Source organism: Myotis myotis, unplaced genomic scaffold (genome assembly GCF_014108235.1).
Source record: "Myotis myotis isolate mMyoMyo1 unplaced genomic scaffold, mMyoMyo1.p scaffold_m19_p_6, whole genome shotgun sequence".
Lineage (NCBI taxonomy): Eukaryota > Metazoa > Chordata > Mammalia > Chiroptera > Vespertilionidae > Myotis > Myotis myotis.
Genome location: NW_023416368.1, coordinates 59,238,653 through 59,260,814, shown reverse-complemented (window position 1 = coordinate 59,260,814; position 22,162 = coordinate 59,238,653). Strand labels below are relative to the sequence as shown.

The 22,162-nt window shown below is 39.4% G+C and overlaps 1 protein-coding gene across 4 annotated transcripts in view; it reads right to left on the bottom strand.

Moving 5' to 3' along the window:
- Positions 1 to 22,162, bottom strand: part of LOC118658998 — a 91,897-nt gene that overhangs the window by 16,584 nt on the left and 53,151 nt on the right. For 2 of the 4 annotated variants that reach the window (XM_036314914.1, XM_036314915.1), the window contains exons 15-18: positions 18,347 to 18,398; positions 6,333 to 6,447; positions 4,475 to 4,558; positions 2,095 to 2,218 (exon numbers count right to left, since the gene is read on the bottom strand). In XM_036314914.1, the coding sequence (XP_036170807.1) occupies positions 2,095 to 2,218; positions 4,475 to 4,558; positions 6,333 to 6,447; positions 18,347 to 18,398 (375 nt within the window). Of the gene's footprint in view, positions 1 to 2,094; positions 2,219 to 4,474; positions 4,559 to 6,332; positions 6,448 to 17,950; positions 18,219 to 18,346; positions 18,399 to 22,162 lie in introns of those variants that run through there. The other 2 variants (XM_036314916.1, XM_036314917.1) reach the window with 2 other exon arrangements.

Here is a 22,162-nt window from a genome sequence, read left to right as displayed (position 1 = left end):
AAACCCTGATCCAAGCCTGGTTTTATAAGCTTGGCCCTTTGCCCAGGGAGGGATCAGAGTAAAAATTCCAGAAGGAGGCTAAAGTAAATCAGAGGACTTAGCTGCAAAGAGGCCCCCTGCTGAGAATTCCAGGCAGACTGTTACCCCTCACAAACATGGTTTGGGTAGTTTGAAAATACAGCGGATGATGTGCCCATCAGACACAGTCTTAGAAATACTAACATAATGACAGAGCCATCTATGAAGACTTATTTATCTGCCTAAACAGAGAAAAGCCCTTGGCTAGGTGATTCCCTTAGAGCATCATCCCATAAACCAAAAGGTTGTAGGTTCGATTCCTGGTCAGGGCACATGCCTACGTTGTGGGTTCAATCCCCAGTCAGGACGTGTATGAGAGGCAACCGATCAATGTTTTTTCCTCTTTTTTCCTCTCTCTCTAAAATCAATAAAAACAGATCATTGAGTGAGGTTTGAAAAAAAAAGAGAAAAAGTCTAAGTTAAATATAGCCTCTTATTAAAATAAACTTATAGAAACTGATATTTACTCAGAGCCAGACCTCAGCTTCTGCTTATCTGGCTGTCTTGTGTTCCTTAAGAATTCCTCAACACGCTTTGCTAACTCATCTGATCATGACCTCACTATGACTAAGCCAGTGGGCTGCAACCTGCCAATAGCTTCACCCTATTTTGACTCAAGTCTACTGGATCATAGCCCTCCATTACACCTTGCCCCAGTGATTCTTCAGGTGCAACCTCAGCCTATTTCAAATACTCCTCCCACTCAGAACACTGATAGTGATCTGTTTTGTATTGGTCCCTGCCTGTCTTCCTCAAACTCTTGCATAAACCTTCTAACTGCAATGCCCTGCCTTCTCATCTCCTTTATCAAAGTGTAGCAGCACTTTCCATTCCCACAGCTATTGACCTGACATTTCCAAACATCTAAAGTAAGTCAAGACATGTCAAAAGATCCACCTTCAGTGTGGAAAGTGCCAGTGGCTGTACTTTAGGGTGAAGGAGTGTCAAAAATGATGTCAAACCTCACTGTTGCTTTTAGTCAGGCATAAAACACTAATGAACAAAACAGAGAAAACACTCGCAATGTGTTTTAAGCAGGTTCTTAAGACCATATTCCAAAATCAAAGATTACAGAAAAGATTATTTATATAGAAGTAGTAGCATCTATGAATGAAGTGAAGGTTTGGAGTTAGGTATCAAAACACTATAAGAGATAATATAAAATAAAATTTCTTAAAAAAACACCAAAATCTAAGTTGTAAATATATATTATACCACCTTTAACTCTGAATGTTCTGATTGTTCATTTTGGATAGTAAATAAATTCATCTAATTATGTCAGTCTTCTGGTCTTAAATTAAACTGTTAAGATAACTGAATTTCTAAAAGTCAGCTATCAGAAAATAAATAGAACTTAAAGATAATGATATAGAAGTCTGATCAAAAGAAAAACTGTATAATTTTTTTCACAGAAAATAATCACCTTTAAAAATATATAACATAATCATATCAAATAATACCTAATTAATTTAGTTTTAAAATATATTGCATATTCTTTTTAAAAACTCTTTAATTTTAAGAGAATTAAAATAATTTAAAAGAAAATTAAAATAATAAGAAAATTTTACTTATTAATCAATTTCTTTGGCATATGATTCAACTATATGCAACTATATTAAGATTCTCATACTGAGGCAACACCTAAAGGGCCAATATACTATTTCTCTCACATTTTTTCCTAGACCATGTCACACACAGTTCTCTCCCATCCCCTAGGTTTGGTGTTTGGACCATCCAATTTTAGCATATGGTAAAGGGTCTTATATTAACTTCTAGCTGCTTCAAATTTTGTCACTTTAGTGTTCAAAGAGTGTCAATTCAGCATGACCACCAATTCATTTTGAAAGATAGCATTCATGTCTTCTGTTATTTTGTATCTCTCATAATATGGGCAAAAGAAAAAAGTTCTAGAATCAAAATAAAAGCCATTAGTCTCCTAATTCAAAATCAATATGCTCAACTATTATAAGCCCCAAATATAAATGTGGTAATTCAATCACTTAAGTTAAAACATACCTTATCACCGACTTTTCTCCAGGTTGTTCTTTATGCAGAATATGTTGGAAATAATCTTCTATGGCTTGAGCAGTTAGAAATTTTTTTAAGTATGGGTAGTAGAGAGGGTGCCGTGCTATGATACCTATTGTATACAAAACATCACATTACTAAGCACATATGCTGAAGGTTGAACAAAATGATTCACTAATTTGAAGTATCTTAATCTGATTCTGTGAGGATATTGTGTATGGGATGGTGAAAGGGAAAAGGGGTTTGAAGAGATAGAGTGGACAAACTATTGTCATCAAAGTGAATCTCTTGCTTTGGCAATATATAGGGTTTCTCTAATTTAGGGTTGCCAGATTTAGATGTCTAATTTAGGACATATCTAAACATTGCGTGGGACATACTTACACTAAAAAATATTCATTATTTAATTGAAATTCAAATCTAATAAGGCATTCCTTATTTTGTCTGGCAACTCTAATTATTTCAAAGGGCATAATGAAATTCTAAGAAAATTTACTTTCATTCTTTCAATTTTTAAAACTAAGCATAAGCCAAATACTTGCAATTTGAGAAGAGAGGATGGAAGATGATGCAAAATCAAACAAAAAATATGAGAATATTAACTTCAAAAGACTGTAAGTTTCAGAGGCCAATGACCTTGACAATCATGCTCACTGTTCTATTCAACCCGTGTGCTATGGCACACTGATGTGGTGCAAATTTTTTTTTTTTTTGGTGCAAAATTTTTAAAATGTGCAATACCTGACTATTTAGTCAGGGGCACTGACCTCTTTTCCCTTAAATTGTCAAATTAAAAAAATTACAATACCCAACACAACAATAGCCCTCTGATGTGAATGTCCTGTCTTGAACCATAAATACATAGGTCATATAATAGAGTTGCAACTTACTGGTTCATTGCAAAATAAGGATGCATCTGCTTGGCTAATATTTGATACCAGAAATCCTTATATGCAAGTAAAGGCACCTGACTTTTAAAAAGTCATTTTGGAGCAAAACAGGTAGGTAACTATTATTTCTATTTTTGTTGTTGTAAATCAATCAAAATTATACCTATATTTTTTTTGTCAGGTTGGCAAAAAACATGTTTTCTGGTGTTCTGCAGAATTTTAGTAATTAGTTTATGTGTGCCATGAGATGAAAAAGGTTGAAAATCATTGTTCTAGGGATTGTTCAGAAATAAAAGGTCGGCTAATCCATTTCTTTTAGTTATCTCAGCTCAAACAGCTCAAATAGATGCAGCAGGTACTGGTGAAGATGAAGTACACCAACTGCCTGTGGCCATGATCCTGATAGCCTTCCAGGAATAGACACAGTGTCAACGGAGTCATTGTTTATAAGATTTCAGATATAGGCACCTGTATTCTTTTCAGTTTGCAAACTCACTAGACAATGGAGATTTAGGTCTACTCTGGTTTTAGATATATTATTTTTACTAAAAGACAAAGGCATTTACAGTCCACTTAAAGACATTAAGTGACAATCTGGGTATTGGGATTTCAGTAAAGAGATGAGTAAATGGCATTCCAAGAGGTTAAAAAGGAAAAGAAGCAGGGAAGCCGAAACCGGTTTGGCTCAGTGGATAGAGCGTCGGCCTGCGGACTGAAAGGTCCCAGGTTCGATTCCTGTCAAGGGCATGTACCTGGGTTGCGGGCACATCCCCAGTAGGAGATGTGCAGGAGGCAGCTGATTGATGTTTCTCTCTCATCGAGGTTTCTAACTCTCTATCTCTCTCCCTTCTTCTCTGTAAAAAAATCAATAAAATATATTAAAAAAAAAAGAAAAAAAAAAAAAAGAAAAGAACCAGGGAAGTTATTCTAAGGAGAAAAGAAAAGGGTCTGGCAATTTCTGGAGAGAAAAAGGAGAAAGGATTTTTAAGAGGTAGAGAGGTAGAAAGGATTTTTAAGAGGTAGAGAGGTATTCTTTAAAAATATATGAAGAAAGGAAATATATATGAATCAGGAAAAATAGAAGTGTGATAATAAGGTATTGTACTATTTTGAGAAGGGAAAAGAAGATTAAAAGGGAGCTCTTGTCAACAGGCCAATTCATACAATAAGTGCCTTATACCATGATAAAGGAGTCAATCTTCTGGCCCCAAGTATGTTTAAATTATTTATCTCTTTGTGAAAATATATTATTTATCTCTTCGTGAAAATGTATTATTGAAAGGCACAGTTCATCTGAAGCACACATTTTTGTTTGTTATATCAGTAAGCAAATAACTAGATGGCATTGGACAACTCAATATACCTTCACCAATGCAGTAAACAAAAACTTCCATGGTTTGAATCCAAATGAACACTTGTTAAGTGACTGAAACCAATTCTAGAGATGTGAAAAATGGCTTTAAAAAACAAAAACGTACCTATATTTGCAGAGTTGCCTTTGTCCCCACTTCTTGTGTAGGCCAGATCTTCTAAGCGGTATGTCAGTGAGCCACTTGGTAGATCTACCAATGGAGGTAGAGAAGGAAACTGAAGATGGTCATACGGAATGCGGCTGTTTTAACAGGAGAGTTACATACAGCAGCGTAATTGCTCACAATCAGATCATCCCCTTTGGGAAGGCTCAGCACGCTAGGCTGGATATGTTTCTTCAGAGTTCTAAGAACACTAAACTTTTATGAAGCATAGACATATGTTCTGCTTAAAAAATACAATTTTTATATAAAACCCAAAATAAAATGAGTAGGTGACAATGTTAATTGAGATATCCATAGCACTGTAAATGGGTATAACTGCATAACTGCTAGAAAGTTAAAGATCTACAGTTTCGTTTAACAAATGGGAAGCAGAAAATTTCAGATTTTTTATCTTTATGATGATTGTGTGGGAATAATAACTCTTTAAGACTCTATATCTCATCTTCATAAGAGACTAAAACTGTATATATCCTCACTAAGCTTGAACAGCATTTAATTCAATTCTGGGAATCATGAAATAATTACCAGTTCACCAAGATCAAGGTAAAGAATATGAAAAACCAGTAAGAGCTCCTAAAAAATGAACTAGTAAGAAAACCATTTCTTTCTTTTTTAAAAAACATATTTTTATTGATTTCAGAGAGGAAGGGAGAGGGAGAGACAGAAACATCAATGTTGAGAGAGAATCATTGATTGGCTGCCTCCTGCACGCCCCCTACTGGAAATCAAGCCTGCAACCCAGGCATGTGCCCTTGACTGGAATTGCACTAGGGATCCTTCAGTATGTAGGCCGATGCTCTATCCACTAAGCAAAACCAGCGAGGGCAAGAAAACCATTTCAAACAAGTGGGAATAAATTCTCAATTGTAAAATATCTTCAAAGCCCATTTCATAAGCATAAGGTAATTAAAATTAGGCCAAGAAGCACATGGACAATTATAGTATAAACCCTTTGAATATAGGCAGTCTTAATGGCACAGGCAGGTAAGCCAAGACAAGCAGAATCTAAAAATCACCTGGACTCGTGTTGTGAAATCTTTCCTGAATGAAGTCAGGAACCCGCATTACTGCCTGGCCCTAGGCAGACCCGCTCAGGGCCAGGCCCCCTTTCTGGTAACACTCACTCTGCACAGCTACAATACGCACAAATTTCTGTTACCAAGATTTAGTTGATTAATACCAGCCCCCTAACAACACAATTCCTGTTTCAGTTACTGAGGAAGGTTAGTAAGAAGCTAGAAAAATTCCTTGATAAGTGGAATAGGCAAATTGAGACAGATAGCTGGAAAAAAACCCAAAACAAACCAACAACTAACTGAGCAATTTAAAGCCTTGTACAAAAGGTCACCAGGGTGGAAAGCCCTGGGTGCCTAGCAAGGGGCAAAACTGAGAAAAACAAGGACTTCATCCCCAGAGTAACTTCTCCCCCCCTGACTTTTCCTCCCTAGGAGATAAGCTCTAGGCCTCAGTTGTATTGCAGCTCCAGGACCAGAAAAGCAGCAAAACCAGACAAATGACTCCTGGCTGCCTCAGGACCAGCTACACTGACTAATAACCCCCTGCCCTGGCACCGACTAATCTGTGGAGACCATGACCCTGAAAGAGCACACCTAGAAAGCTGATGAATATTCTATGGAGACACTCCCCTCACAGGTCCCCTAAGACTTCCTGCCAAAGTGTCCTACATACTTGCTACATCATCTTTACAGATGCTAAAGATACACTGGAAGAATAAAAGTAATGAAAAATGCAAAGAATAACTACTGTGGCAGAACATACCAGATAGAGAGTATGAACATACCTTTTAGGTCTTCAGCTATCTTGGGTAAATTTGGTGAAGCCAATGTGTCCTGTGTAAAGGTGAGATCTTCGTGGAAGGTTTCAATATGCTCTCCATTAACCAGGTGGATATCCACCTGAAAAAAAAAATTGTTAAGCCAGGAAATGGGGAAAAAAGATTGTATAAATAAGAAGGTACTTATAATTTCGTTTAATTGGAATATTAATTGGTCATTTCTTGACTCCTACCGTAGAAGTTCTGTTTTTGAAACTAATTCTAGTTTTTTAAAAAAAAGTTCTGCTTTTATGGAACTACATGAAGCATTATTACTTTCTCATTCTTAGTGCAAAACAAACAAACAAACCCCACAACCTACAAACTTCTCTTCTGCTTCTGGTAAGTATTCTGATCTCAGTTCTGCCCTGCTTGCTGATGGGGAGGAGAGTGACAATGAACTCTGATAGTCTGGGGCAAACTAAGGTGAAGAAGTACTAGCAAGTAGAGCCCTGAGGCTGACACTGGAATGAAAGACTCTTTGTTTCTTGTATATTAATGGCTGCCTCATCAGTGCAATTTCCCTGAAAGAGCATTTCCAGCTCCCCCGCCCAGTCCTCAGGGAATTCATCTGAGGCACACCGCTCAAGTGCCAGAGCCTCACAATGGAGCGTTCAGTGTCATAGCTAGTCAGTCTCATCTTTGTATCAGGGTGTGGTGAACCTGGCTCACACACCCATGTACAGTCAAGTCACACTGTGGCAGGGAATCTAGAAAAGCATGTCTTAAATTTACTTATATGAATGCATTCATTTATATAAGCACATAAGGGTGGAGACATGTCTTTTTCTTGTTTTTGTCCTAATGTCTAGCACAGTCAGCGCCTGCAACATACAAGCTCTCAATAAATGTACTAAACTGTATGAGTTTTAGTTATTTCCAAGGTGGCCCTTGCAATTATTTTTGATCTTTTTCATGACCAATGCAGGTGCGGTGAGAATCCGAACCACGCTGTACAGAGTAGGTAAGCAATAACTATCAGCAGGAAAGGTATTCTGTGCGTACCCCTGAATTATTTTTTTGTATCCATGCTGTCCCATCTAAACAAAGGGAAACCTTATTCTCCTCCCATCCTGTCCAGCCTGCTTAAAATTGCTGCTTAGTTTTTCTTTTTAAGGGTACTAAGGAAAAACTGAACTGTGCCACTTGTTATTTTAATATGCAAAGGGTTGGTAGCTTGTTGTTTCTTGCCATTGCAAGTTCTGGACAAAACCAAGATCCCAGGCAATAACAGATTTCAATAATTTTATTTTATTTTTTTTATTTTTTTTTAAGAATTAGGCTTGAATTTATTTATTTATTTATTTTTTAATTAAATCTTTATTGTTCAGATTATTACATTTGTTCCTCTTTTTTTTCCCCCCATAACTCCCCTTCTCCCAGTTCCCGCCCCACCCTCCGCCCTCACTCCCCACCCACTGTCCTCATCCATAGGTGCACGATTTTTGTCCAGTCTCTTCCCGCATCTCCCACACCCCTTTCCCCCCCAGGAATAGTCAGTCCATTCCCTTTCTATGTCCCTGATTCTATTATAATCAACAGTTCATTCTGTTCATCAGATTATTTATTCACTTGATTCTTAGATTCACTTGTTGATAGATGCATATTTGTTGTTCATAATTTATATCTTTACCTTTTTCTTCCTCTTCCTCTTCTTAAAGGATACCTTTCAGCATTTCATATAATCCTGGTTTGGTGGTGATGAACTCCTTTAGCTTTTCCTTATCTGTGAAGCTCTTTATCTGACCTTCAATTCTGAATGATAGCTTTGCTGGATAAAGTAATCTTGGTTGTAGGTTCTTGGTATTCATCACTTTGAATATTTCTTGCCACTCCCTTCTGGCCTGCAAAGTTTCTGTTGAGAAATCAGCTGACAGTCGTATGGGTATTCCCTTGTAGGTAACTGAGTTTCTTTCTCTTGCTGTTTTTAAGATTCTCTCTTTATCTTTTGCTCTTGGCATTTTAATGATGATGTGTCTTGGTGTGGTCCTCTTCGGATTCCTTTTGTTTGGGGTTCTCCGCGCTTCTTGGACCTGTAAGTCCATTTCTTTCACCAGGTGGGGGAAGTTTTCTGTCATTATTTCTTCAAATAGGTTTTCAATATCTTGCTCTCTCTCATCTTCTGGCACCCCTATAATTCTGATGTTGGTACACTTGAAGCTGTCCCAGAGGCTCCTTACACTATCCTCACATTTTTGGATTCTTTTTTCATTTTGCTTTTCCAGTTGGGTGTTTTTTGCTTCCTCGCATTTCAAATCATTGACTTGATTCTTGCGCTCCTCTGGTCTGCTGTCGGGAGTCTGTATAATATTCGTTATTTCAGTCCGTGTATGCTTAATTTCTAGTTGGTTCCCCAATATAAGATCGAGGGTCTCATTAGTTTTCTTGTAGATCTCATTAAGTTTATCGGCGGCTTCTAAACAGTTCTTGAGAGACCTTAAAAGTGTGGTTCTGAACTCTATATCTTCCATTGACAATTTTGTCCTGTTTCTTTGTCTCCGCATTTTGTCATGCTTCCTTGGTGCACCCCCTAGTGGTCTTTGTTCGCAGTCTTATAGTTAAATCTTGATTGTTGTAGCTAATTCCAGGGAGGGTTTGACCTCCAGGCCAAGTGGCTATGAGAATCAGCTGTGTCAGCAGTGAGAGAACTTCTGTCCTCTAGGGAGGTGCTAATCTAGCCTTTGCCTGAGGCTATCCGGCAAATGCCTCTGTGCAGGGCTTGGGCGGGGCGGGTCGAACAGGATCAACAGGGTGGGCCGGAGAGAGCAGTTATGGCGGCTCTCAGTCCTGTCCCCAGGGGCTCTGCCTCTCTGAGTCCCAGCACCCGCTGCAAAGCTCAGAGAGAAAGCTGCACTCGCTCTGACCGAAGCCAGACAGTCCCGCTTCTCCCGTTTGCGTCTGGGCCCCTAAAGACTCGCCCGGATCTGGAGCTCAGATTCTGCGACTCCCTCCCGATTGAAAACGCCAACCGCACCCTCCGCCGCCAGTCCGCTCCGCGCACTCCGCACCTCAGAATTTGACTTCAGCACTGCGCCTCCTCTGAGTGTCCGTATGCGTTTCTCTTTCCTCCTAGTTGTAGGACTTCCACTCAGCCAGCATTCCTGTGGTTCTGGGTGATGTCCCTTCCGTCTTTTGGTTTCACTTTTGAAGTAGTTGTTCAAAGCAGCAAACTCCGGCGTTAACCTATGCCGCCATCTTGGTTCTCTCAGATTTCAATAATTTTAGATGGTAATTTGGCAAAAGTGGATATGGCCATACTGAATGCTATCAGCAGGTGCTTACTTACAGGTTCTTATTCAGCATATGTTCCTTCCAAATGTTGAGAAATGTACTGAAGCAGATACATTTGAATATTTGTTCTGATAAGCTATCTTTCAAATACTTGCAGATGGAGACTTTCATTAGCTGGTCATTAGCTTAGTACCCATTTCCCTATTGTTTATGACTCCATAGTAACCTATGAGGAGCTAATTAGGGGTTATCTTGTTATTAATGGGTGAAGAAGAAGCTTGTTGAAACCAATTGATAAAAGTGAGTTGTAAATCTCTCTTAAAAATTAGCTTTAAATTTATGCCATATACTGGCAGCCTTAAAAACTCCTTTTCAACTTGTTATGCCCCAAATTTCCAAATTTATGGTAACTATATAAAAAATCGGCAGGTGGCATTGATTGGTGATACTACCCACTCCATTTCCATCATGAAACAGTTCCATCATTTCTCATAACAAGACTGGGTCCCCTCATGTTTCAATATTACCGCTTATATAAAAGGCCCATAGCTGTCACGCCGTAATGCTGTCATGGCCAAACGCAGTGGCTCTCGCAGAGGGTGGGGCCGGGCGCAAGCTACAAGTGGTGATGGGCGGGACGGCCAGCTGAGGCAAGCGGAAGCGAGCTACTTGCGCATGATTTCATGTGCGCTGGGCCTCTAGTTGTAATTGAAAACTTGGCAGCCATATTGCCAAAAATCAGGTTACTATAAATCCCACCAGTGGAAAACATTATTTTGTGTAATTGTATTTTTTCCAACTCTAAGCATTTATAGTCCAGACACTCCTACATAGATATATTTTCTATGGCTTTTGACAAAGATGAAGTAACTCTAAGAAGTTTGTTTTTTGGGGAGAGTAAGAGTCTCACATACTAGTACTTCATTGGAGTTAAAGGAAAAAATAGAAAGGGAAAAGTAATTATTCAGAGAGATAGCAGCTTACAAATTTCCAGAATGAATGCAAGAACAAATTCTCTCATGCAATGAAACCCAATGAATTCCAAACCAAGTAATAAGAAATGGATACCTAGGCACAACATGTGGAAAGGACAGAATGCCAAAGAAAAAAAGAAGCCAGAAAAGAATAGAGACATTAACCACTGAAGGGCTGCCAAACGGACGGGTCATTTTTCAGCAGCAATAGTGGGAATAATCCACGTGTTATAACTTTCATCCTACAGATCTTCCTAGTAAAATTATTTTCCAAACTTAGGGGAGAAAAAAAAACAAACCTCATTTTTAAGACTTTATTTTTTGGGCAGTTTGATTTTCACAGTAAAATTAAACAAAAAGTACAGAGAGTTTCCATATACCATTTTCCTCACACATGCATACCTTCCCCACTATCAACATCCTGCACCAGGAAGGAACATTTGTTACAATCAATGAAGCTGCATTGACACATCATTATCACCAAAGTCCATAGTTTAAATTAGGGTCCTTTAGAATCAGTTTGTTGACATCCACAAAATAACTTGCTGGGATTTTTATTATGATTGCACTGAATCTATAAATCAAGTTGGGAAAAACTCTCTCTTGATAATATTCAGTCTTCTTATCTGTGAACACAGGCTATCTCTCCATTTATAGTTTTTTTTATTTCTTTCACAAGTTTTACAGTTTCCTTCATATATATCTTATACATATTTAGTTAGCTTTATATTTAAGTGTTTTATCTTCTTTTGCTTGCTCATGTAAATAGCATTTTTTTTCAAATTTCACTTGTTCACTGTTGGTATATAGTAAAACGATTGGCTTTTGGATTACTTGTATCCTGCAAACTTCCTATAATTGCTTGTGCATCTAAATATACATCTAAATAATTCATGAGCAAAAAGGGAACATAATAGAAGTTAGAAAAGAAAATGAAAACACAACATTTTAAAATATGTAGAACCTACATATTATAGCACTTAGAGAGATATTTATAGCCTTAATTTCCTACGTGAAAAGAGGAAAGATTGAAAATTAATGTGGTAAGCACTCAACATAAGAAATTAGGAAAAGATCATCAAAACAGATACAATGAAAGTAGAAATAATAAAGGCAAGAGAAAATACTAATAAGAAGTAAATTTACAATAAAGCAAATAAAAAGGCCAAGCATGATCTTTGAATGAATAATAAAAAAAAAATTGAGTATGGCCGCAGTGGCTCAGTGGTTGAGCTTCAACCTATACTAGTAAACCAGGGGGTTACGGTTCAGTTCGTGGTCTGGGCACATGCCCGGGTGGTGGGCTAGATCCCCAGTTGTGCAGGAGGTAGCTGATTGATGATTTTCTCTCATTGATGTTTCTATCGCCCTCTCCCCCTCCCTTCCTCTCTCTGAAATCAAATTTTTTAAAAAAGCATTAAGAAAAGATAGACCACACACACACACACACACACACACACACACACACACACACACAAACCCAGAAAAAAAAAAGGGCAAAGTATACAAATGGGCATTTCCAGAAAAGCAACAGGAGGAAGATGCAAATTAAAACTACATGAAATATTACTTTGTACTAATCACACTGAAAATAATTCAAAAGTTGGCTAATACCAAGTGTTGGAGAGACTCTGAAGGGATGAGTGTACATTAATACTTGGGAAAACAAGTTGGCATTATCTAGAAACAAAGATAAAGAGGCACATGCCCAATGATTCAACAATTCTACCTCTAGGTACTACTAAATACCTAGAGAAACTTCTGCACATGAGCACCAGCTGTCCAAGGGTGTTCAAGGTGGTCATGTGTGTAAGAGCAAAACGGACAAACAAAAACCTACAAAAATTTCAGCGTTCTTGTAAAACAAAAATAAGTTTGCAAACTATAGCATATTCATAAAATGAAACGCTACAGTGATGAAGAATGAATAAATGATTACTCTATGCTGCAACACTGTTAAATCTCAGAAGATAATTTTGAGTGGAAAAAAAAAACAAGCTAAGTTACAGAACAAAAGAGCTTGATTCCGCTTATATAAAGTTCAAAATTATGTAAACTCAGCAATGGATTGTTTAGAAATTTATAAATAAGTGGCAAAACCATATAAACAAGCAAGAGAACAATAAACATAAAATTCAAATATATTATTAGCAACCTGAAGGGAAACCCTGCAACTTATTTCTACCTCCCACCGCCCCACCATATGGCTATAGTTTAGCAGGGAACTCAGAGCCGTGCAAACTGGACATTGAAAAAGCATCAGATAAACTGGTCTGTGTTGAATTTCACTGCCTTTACTTCCTGACTTCACTAATTACTTTTGTTTCAAAGAATGGAGTGGTAGTAGAAATAAAAGGTAACTTTTTTTTTTTTTTTTTTTTTTTTTTTTTTTTTTTTTTACTAACAATGCTCCAATTTCTCTCCTCTCCCCTTGTGTAGAAACTATTCGGTCTATAAACTGTACAGTTTTTTTTAGGAGCCAAAGCTAACTAAGAACTTTTCAAAAACTGCCTCTCTGAACCTTTCAGGTGAATAATAATAATAATTTGGTTTCACAAATTACCTGATGGAGACTCTGTATCTGACAAATCTACTCTTAATTTGGATTAAACTATCCATGATCACATTCATGATTAACATAACCTGTGTGCATTATGCTTCATTTCAGTAGATGCATTTCTAAATAAAACTGGAATCACATTTTGAAAGAGCTTATTTTATATGTACCAGAGTTCTCAAATGTAATTGTGACATGCAGACTTCTCATTAGGAATCCCTGGTACAGTTAGTTTATAATTACACCATAAATTTCTTTTTGTATGAATTTATATTTTCCTCATGTCTATGGGCTACACTTTTCAGGAAGAGTAGTAACTCTATAAGACAAAGAAGCTAATTTCTCAGTGATTCATTGGATTAGCACATTATTCAAAGATTCTTTGGGCCTTAATTAAGAAAATAAAAAGAACTTAATTTGAGTAAAAAAAAATAGGCTTCTTTGGATTATAATACCTTCTAACATCCTTGAGCTCTTGGTTTTTAAGACAATGTCTGACAGGTAACAAAAAGAAAAAAAGAAAAAGAAGGAGAATTGTTTTTCTATTAGGTAGTCATGAATCCCAAATAAACTAGTCACCACAAAGCTTAGGAATGCCAGAGAAAAAGTAGAGCAGTGTATTTTTCCAGATTGCATATTTTAGTTTCTTTTAGCCATTCTTAGTCAGAATGTTGTATAAGTTCTCTGAGAGGTCCAAATGAATTCCTTTACATAATTGAATACTTATAGTTAATAATTAATGTCACCATTTATTATAAAAGTATACCCCACCCACTTCTGAAAAGGCCTGAGGAAGTTTACATATTAACACATAGTTCAAAGGCACACTACTATGTTTAAATACTAAATAAAATGGACTCTACAAAATATAGAGAAATTGATGCTACCAAGGACCAGTCATGCTCCGCCTTTTTTGAATGGCTCCCCACTGCAGATACTACCTCCTCCCTACACCCTTCCGTGGAGACTATTTGTTCTTGAACTTACCACTTAACCAACAGGAGCTAGCCGGGCCTGTCCAGCAGAATTGACCGGTCAGTGACGGGGGTAAGAGTGTGAACTTTGCAGCCTAGATTGGAATCGTGGCTTTGTACTTTGAGCAAGTTATTAAAAGTCTCAGAGCATCAGTTTCCACATTGGAAAAATGGGGATAATAATAATACTTACCTCATAGGTGAGAATTAAATAAGTTTAGTAAAATAAAATAACTTAGAAGCTGGCACACCATAAGTGCTAAATAACTAGTAGCATTTGGCAATTCAACCTTCCTCCAATTCCTTATAAAAACTCTCCCTTTAGCTTTAACCGGTTTGGCTCGGTGGCTGGAGCGTCGGCCTGAGGACTGAAGGGTCCCAGGTTCGATTCCGGTCAGGGGCATGTACCTTGGTTGCGGGCACATCCATAGTGGGAGGTGTGCAGGAGGCAGCTAATCGATGTTTCTCTCTCATCGATGTTTCTAACTCTCTATCCCTCTCCCTTCCTCTCTGTAAAAAATCAAAAGACTCTCCCTTTAAAACTTGTACATTTCAAATTTATTATCTTCCATCCCTTCTTGTTGTTCTCCTCATTCCCTGACATGTATCAGAGACTTTGGAACATGGCTTATGGTTTTTCCCTCCATCCCAAATCTGCCATCTGGGTGACCCTTCCAATATCCAACACTTTGGCTTCTTCAACTCTAGGAACCTTCATTTCCACACAGATATCAACAACGCATCCTTCTTCCCTTGTGACTACCTGGAGCTGCTCCACCTGTAACATCTTTAACCGCACTGCTCAACTTTCTTACCACAAGCTCCTGTTACCCTCATTGTTCCAATTACAGCTGCTTACCCACCAGAATTGGAATGAGGTCCTATCCTTGCATTCCACGTATTAGACTTTCTTCTGGTTGGTTTAGTCCTTCAACCTGTCTCTTTAAATAATGCCTCTGCCTGGCCTGTGTGCCTCAGTTGCTTGAACATCGCCTCATGAGCCAAGAGGTCACCGGGTTGTGGGCTCAATCCCCGCTAAAAGGCATGCAGAAAGCAGCCAATCAATGTTTCTCTCTCACAGTTGTTTCTATCTTTCTTTCTCCCTTCCTCTCTCTCTGAAATCAATAAAAACACATTAAAAATAAACAATACATCCAACTTCTCACTTCTCTTGCTCCATTTTCCTTCTGCAATACTTACCCAAATGTGGATTAATCCAGCCCTTCTTTTTTTTTTTTTTTTTAAATATATTTTATTGATTTTTTACAGAGAGAAAGGGAGAGAGATAGAGAGTTAGAAACATCGATGAGAGAGAAACATCGATCAGCTGCCTCCTGCACATCTCCTACTGGGGATGTGCCCGCAACCCAGGTACATGCCCTTGACCGGAATCGAACCTGGGACCTCTCAGTCCGCAGGCCGACGCTCTATCCACTGAGCCAAACCGGTTTCGGCAATCCAGCCCTTCTTACTCTTAAAACCACAGTGAAGCACTCAACTATGTGCATTGGAGCCCTTAACTCATGTCTGGCAGCCTCCTCCACAGTCCCGTGCCAGATCTGCATTTCTTGCAAACTTTCTCCCCACTACTTTCTCATGTCTCATATCTAATCACCAAGTTCTACCTAAACCACTTCCTAAATATCTCTTGAATCTAAAAGCTCTGGTTTATTTTTCTCTGCTTTTCTTATCTCTAATCATTCCCTTTCTCTCCTCCCAAAATTTTTCTTCTCTGCTGCCAAAGTGATGTTCCTGAAGTTCAGGTACCACCATGTTCCCTTACTATCCTTCAGTAACTCCCTACAGCTTTCTGTAGGGAGTACCACAGCTTGGCCCCAAGGCCCTCTGTGATCAGGGCCCTGCTCACCTCTCTAGATTTCTTTCTAGATTTGTCCAACCTGTATTCTAGATACTCAATTACTTGTACTTCCTTCATTGTGCCATATTCTCTCAGAACCCATGCATCGCCTATGCTACCTCCTTTGCAGAGAATGCCCTTTTTTGTTTCCAACCTGGATAATTCCTTCTGGCTTTTTAGGGTTCAGTTCAAATGTCACTTCTTGTCAGCTCCAGTGCAGAGACTTCCTTGACCCTGCCTCCTTGACCTTTCCCTGACTCTTCTCCTTTCCAACCAGGACGATGGGCTGTCTCTTTGTTCTTCCCTGTGCATTTTCAAGTATTTACCATTGCTCCCCAGTAACTGGCACCAGTAAATAGTGAATTCATGAATAAGTGAAGACATCCCAGTTCCATAAAATAATGTTAAAAACTAGGATAACGTTTCATTTTATATGTCCATTTAGCAAAGAGATATTTAAAATTGAGGCATAATTAGTTTTGACATTGTCAATAAGATAAGAGTGACTGGTTGGTGGCTCAAGCTCTGAAGTAACTGGCTGAGTAAAAAGCAAGGACATGATTGACAGTTACCACTTATTGAGCAACACTGGAAGCCCAGCAGTACATTAGGCACCTAAGGTGGTCTCCTAGCTCCCCTCGTGGCAGCAAGAAGACTACAACAGCTCTAGGCATCACATCCCCCTATATCAGCGGTTCTCAACCTGTGGGTCGCGACCCCTTTGGCGGTCGAACAACCCTTTCACAGGGGTCGCCTAAGACCATCCTGCATATCAGATATTTATATTACGATTCATAACAGTAGCAACATTACGGTTATGAAGTAGCACTGAAAATAATTTTATGGTTGGGTCACAACATGAGGAACTGTATTTAAAGGGCCAGAAGGTTGAGAACCACTGCATATCAACACTTAGGAGTCAGAGAAAGGTCTGCTTTCCCCTTGTGTTTCTTTGTTAAAGAGGCAAACAAAACAAAATAAAACAAAACAAAAGCCTTTCCCAGAACCCTCACCCTACCGCCAACCATAAGAATATTTCCCTGCCCGCCGGTGTGGCTCAATGGTTGAGCATTGACCTATGAATCAGGAGGTCATGGTTCAATTCCTGGTTAGGGCTTATGCCCGGATTTCGGGATCAATCCCCAGTGGAGGCTGATCAATGATTCTCTCTCATCATTGATATTTCTATCTCTCTCTCCCTCTCCCTTCTCTGAAATCAATACAAGTATATTTAAAAAAGAAAAAGAATATTTCTCTCCAATCTCAATGACCCAGCCAGGTTATATTTCAACTGATCACAGGCAGGCATGGGCAATGAGAACATTATTTTGGCTTAGACCAATCAGGATTTACCTGAGTCACCTGAGGGAATAGGACACTAAGACAAAATTAGGACTTTGATGAAGGATGAGGAGGGAAATGGCTGTTGGGAAGGCAACTAGCTGTCTTTGCTCAAATTAGTGTCATCATCAAATGTCAGATTTGGAGTCAGGCACATCATAATTTGATTTCCATGTCTGCCATTTTCTAGTTGGTGTCTGTGTGACCTTGGGCAATTCTTTTCTCCTCCTTGGGAATCAATTTCCTCATCAATAAAATGGGCATAGCAAAACCTAACTTTTAATATCACTGTGAAGATTAAATAAAATAGCACACATAATGTTGCCTAACACAATAAACTTCATTCATTAAAAATATTTTTTGACACCTATGATGTGCCAGGTATTGTGCTGGGGCTACAGTGGTAAATAAGATAGATATGATCCCTTCTTTCATATAATTTATTAGCATTAAATGTTAGTTTAAAAAAACTCCTTAATCTTGCTGACTAAAAAATTCAGAAGCGCTTGATTACTCTGACAATCACTTTTTAAAGAAATACATTGTTTTCAGGCGTGCTTATGGCTCCTAAAGTTTTATGTGTGAAAGTTTAGAAACATTTATTTTTCCTTTTTTTTCTGTTTAATTTGAATTATCAGAGACATTTACATTTTATGAATATATTTTCACTGTGAGTGCTGTCCAGATTCCCAAACATAAGATAACTGGCAACGTACAATATATTTAAAAGTGAACAACCAAGACAATATCCAGTACATATTTGTAATCCTGGGAAACAATGCCGATGCAATCATGTGTAGTCCACCCATCTGAGTCAAGACAGATCCACTTCATGGGGAAGGTTAATCTTCACATAATAGGAACAATCAGGTAATTAGAGTGACCCATTCCGCAACCATGACCGTTAACAGTTTTTATCTTTTAATGAATGAACAATACAGTTAAAGAGGCTTGTCAAAACTAATCTCTCCAAAAAATACCAGTATCACATATGCTTGAAAGTATAATTAAGATACTACTGAAGCAGATTGAGGAGTCTCTCTTACCTTAACCTTTTTCTTGGGATACAGGAAGAAAAATGGTTTTAGAACAGGAGATCTAGAATATAATACAAAAGAAGGGACAATAAACATGAGATTTACAAATCTGAGGGCTCAGAAAAAAGGGAGGCGGGGTTTCCAGACCTCCACTCACTTGTCATGCCTGACCCACCTCTACCTAGTTTTCTTACTGACCATACACACCAATCAATTTCCCGTTGAGAATACCAAGGAGCACTCCTATTTCTTCATCAGAAAGTGCCTTTATATACAAAAAAGCCAAGCATTGGTGGGTCACTAAAAGTTGAATGAAAAAGTTGTTTTTCTACTACAAACTCTGGATTTTCACCAGTACATTCCTTCATCCAGTCTCCCGTAAGACCTAAAAGACGTCTGCATGGAGCCAGGGAATCATTTCTAGACATGGACAAAGATAAATGGCCTTTAGTGTGATCTAATATTTAAGTTTAACCTAAATACAAGGGTCAGGAGGAAATCGACTTATCTAATGTGGACAGACAACAAAGTATAAGAAAAATCCACAAAAATTATAAACAGGAAAGAAACACAGACCTGGAGAAAGCATTGAATATTTGTGGACTGAATTGACCAAGAGTTGAAACTAGAGACAAAGTAAGTTATTATTAAATTGTATGGTGTATAAGATTAAGTTTATGGGACCAACTACCTTGGGATCCTTAAATATTTTTAAACCCTTTTTTATAGTGAAATATAATACTTATAGAGAAAAGGTCAGGGAACAAACATCAAACTGTAGTTTGATGATTTATCACAAAACAACATCCATATAATCACCACTAATGTCAAGAAACAGATTGCTGAAGATGGCGGCATAGGTAAACACCGGGAAATTATCGCCTCACACAACAATTGAAAATTACCGCAAAGGACTGAGCAAACATCATCCAGAACAACAGGAAGGCTGGCTGAGTGTAAATTCCACAACTAGAAGGAAAGAAAAGCACGCTGAGAGCCAGAGGCGCTGCGGAGGTGAAGTGCAGAGGTACGGCGGCGCGCGCGCGCGAGGAAAGGGGGTAGCACCTGAGGACGCGGCTGTCTTTTTGAGTCACAAGCTCCTGACTGCTCTGAACTCCGGTTCCGGGAAGTCTCTGGGGACCCAGGACTCATACGGGGAGAGGCTGGTCTGTCCGGCAGCGAGCGAACTTGAGGGCGGCTTTCCCTCAGAGGTGCTTGCAGCCGTTACCGGAACACTGAGACGCGCGACTCCGGGCAGAGAATCGGCCATGGCTGCTTTCTCCGCCCTCTGACTCCCTGAGACCCCGCCCCACCCAGGCTGCGGCAGAGGCTTTTGCATGTGAATGTACCTAACTGCAGCCGAACCAGGCAGACCTGGAACTTCCAAGAGAAGGCCCAAGGCCCCGCAGCGGCTTGCATTGCTTCACAGCTGAGCCTCTTTGTGGCTCCTGCTGTGTGGCCTCAGGCAGAGGCTGAATTAGCACCTCCTTAGATCCAGGAGCCACTGTACCCAGTGGTCAGAGGGGGTCCATCCAGACTGCAACTCCTCAGATCCATAAGGGACGCACTCAGGGAGCAGACTCAGTGAGCACCAAAGCCCCACTGAAGCAAGTCTTGCCCCAGAAGGGTGTCTTCAGCACAGAAGTTCTCCCACTTCAGACACAGCTGATTCTCACAGCCAATTGGCCTGGAGGTCAATTCCTCCCAGTGATTCTACAACAACCAAGGCACCAAGAGTGCACCAAGAGTGTCCACCCCAGGTAACTGGGGAGGCTGAGCTACTGGGCCCTACAGGACACCTGGCGCACAGGGCCACTCTATCAACACAGGGAAGCTGCCAAAATGCGGAGACAAAGAAACAGGTCACAAATGGCAGAAATGGAGGAAAGCAAACGATTGGATATAGAGTTTAAGGCCACGGTTATAAGGTTTTTCAAGAATTTTATGGAAACCGCCGATAAATTTAATGAATCCCTCAATAAGTATAGGGAGACCATGGAGGACATGAAAAAGGACCAACTAGAAATTAAGCATACACTGACTGAAATAAAGAATAATTTACAGAGATCCAGCAGCAGAAAAGAGGATCCCAAGAATCAAGTCAAAGATTTGAAATACAAAGAAACAAAAAATACCCAACCGAGAAAGAAAAAAGAAAAGAGATTCCAAAAATATGAAGATAGTGTAAGGAACCTCTGGGACAACTTTCAAGCGTACCAACATCAGAATTATAGGGGTACCAGAAGGAGAGAGAGGGCAAGATATTGAAAACCTTTTTGAAGAAATAATGACAGAAAACTTCCCCTACCTGGTGAAAGAAATGGACTTACAAGTCCAGGAAGCGCAGAGAACCCCAAACAAAAGGAATCCAAGGAGGACCACACCAAGACACATCATAATTAAAATGCCAAGAGCAAAAGATAAAGAGAGAATCTTAAAAGCAGCAAGAGAAAGACAGTCAGTTACCTACAAGGGAGTACCCATACGACTGTCAGCTGATTTCTCAACAGAAACCATGCAGGCCAGAAGAGACTGGCAAGAAATATTCAAAGTGATGAATAGCAAGAACCTGCAACCAAGATTACTTTATCCAGCAAAGCTATCATTCAGAATAGAAGGTCAGATAAAGAGCTTCACGGATAAGAAAAAGCTAAAGGAGTTCATCACCACCAAACCAGGATTATATGAAATGCTGAAAGGTATTCTTTAAGAAGAGGAAGAAGAAAAAGGAACTCTTACCATTTGCCACAGCATGGATGGAACTTGAGAGCGGATAAATACCACAGGATCTCACTCATTTGTGGAATATAATGAACAACATAAGCTGATGAACAAGGACTGATCCAGAGACGGAGAGGCATTGATTGGACTGTCGGGACTTGGAGGGAAGGTAGGGGAGGGTGGGGGTAAGGGGGAAAGATCAACCAAAGGACTTATATGCAAGCATATAGGCCTAATCAATGGACATGGACAACGGGGGGGTGAGGGCATGAGCGGGGGTGGGGGGGTGGGGGGTAGAGGGTAATGTGGGGACAAGGACACATATGTAATATCTTAATCAATAAAAAAATATATAAAATAAATAAATAAAAAAAATAAAAATAAAAATAGTAACAATAACAAAAAAAAAGAAAAAAAAGAAACAGATTGCTGCCTGCAGCTGAGAAGGTTCCCTCCTGCCTCTCCCAGTCGCTACCACCCCTGACAGAGGTAATCACTATCCTGACGTTGATGAAAATAATTTCCTTGCTTTTCTTTATAGTTCTCCCACCTAAGCGTGTAGCCCCAAACATGAGTTTATTTTTGCCTGTTTGTTGAACTTTGTGTAAACAGAATTACAGTACACAGTCTTTGGTTCCTGACTTCATTGATCCTCCATGGTGGTGGGAGGTCCATGGTCCCAGTCCATCCTTGCAGCAGACCGCTGTAGGGGTAAATCCTTCCCACTGATGTGTCAACAGCAATCAAGACTCACCTATAACAGGGGGGTGTACACAGTGCACAGGGCGAGAGGGGTGCACCTGGAGTTTCCAGCTTGGGTGATGGGGGAGGCTGTGCCACTGGACCCTACAGAACTCCTACTACATAAGGCCACCCTACCCAGCCTGGGAGATGTAGCAGCCCTACCCAATACACAGAAACAAACACAGGGAGGCTGCCAAAATGAGGAGACAAAGAAACATGTCCCAGATGAAAGAAGAGAACAAAACTCCAGAAAAAAACAAAAAAGAACTAAACAAAATGGAGACAGGCGATCTACTAGGCACAGCGTTCACTGGTCATAAGGATGCCCAATGAACTTAATGAGAACTTCAACAGCATAAG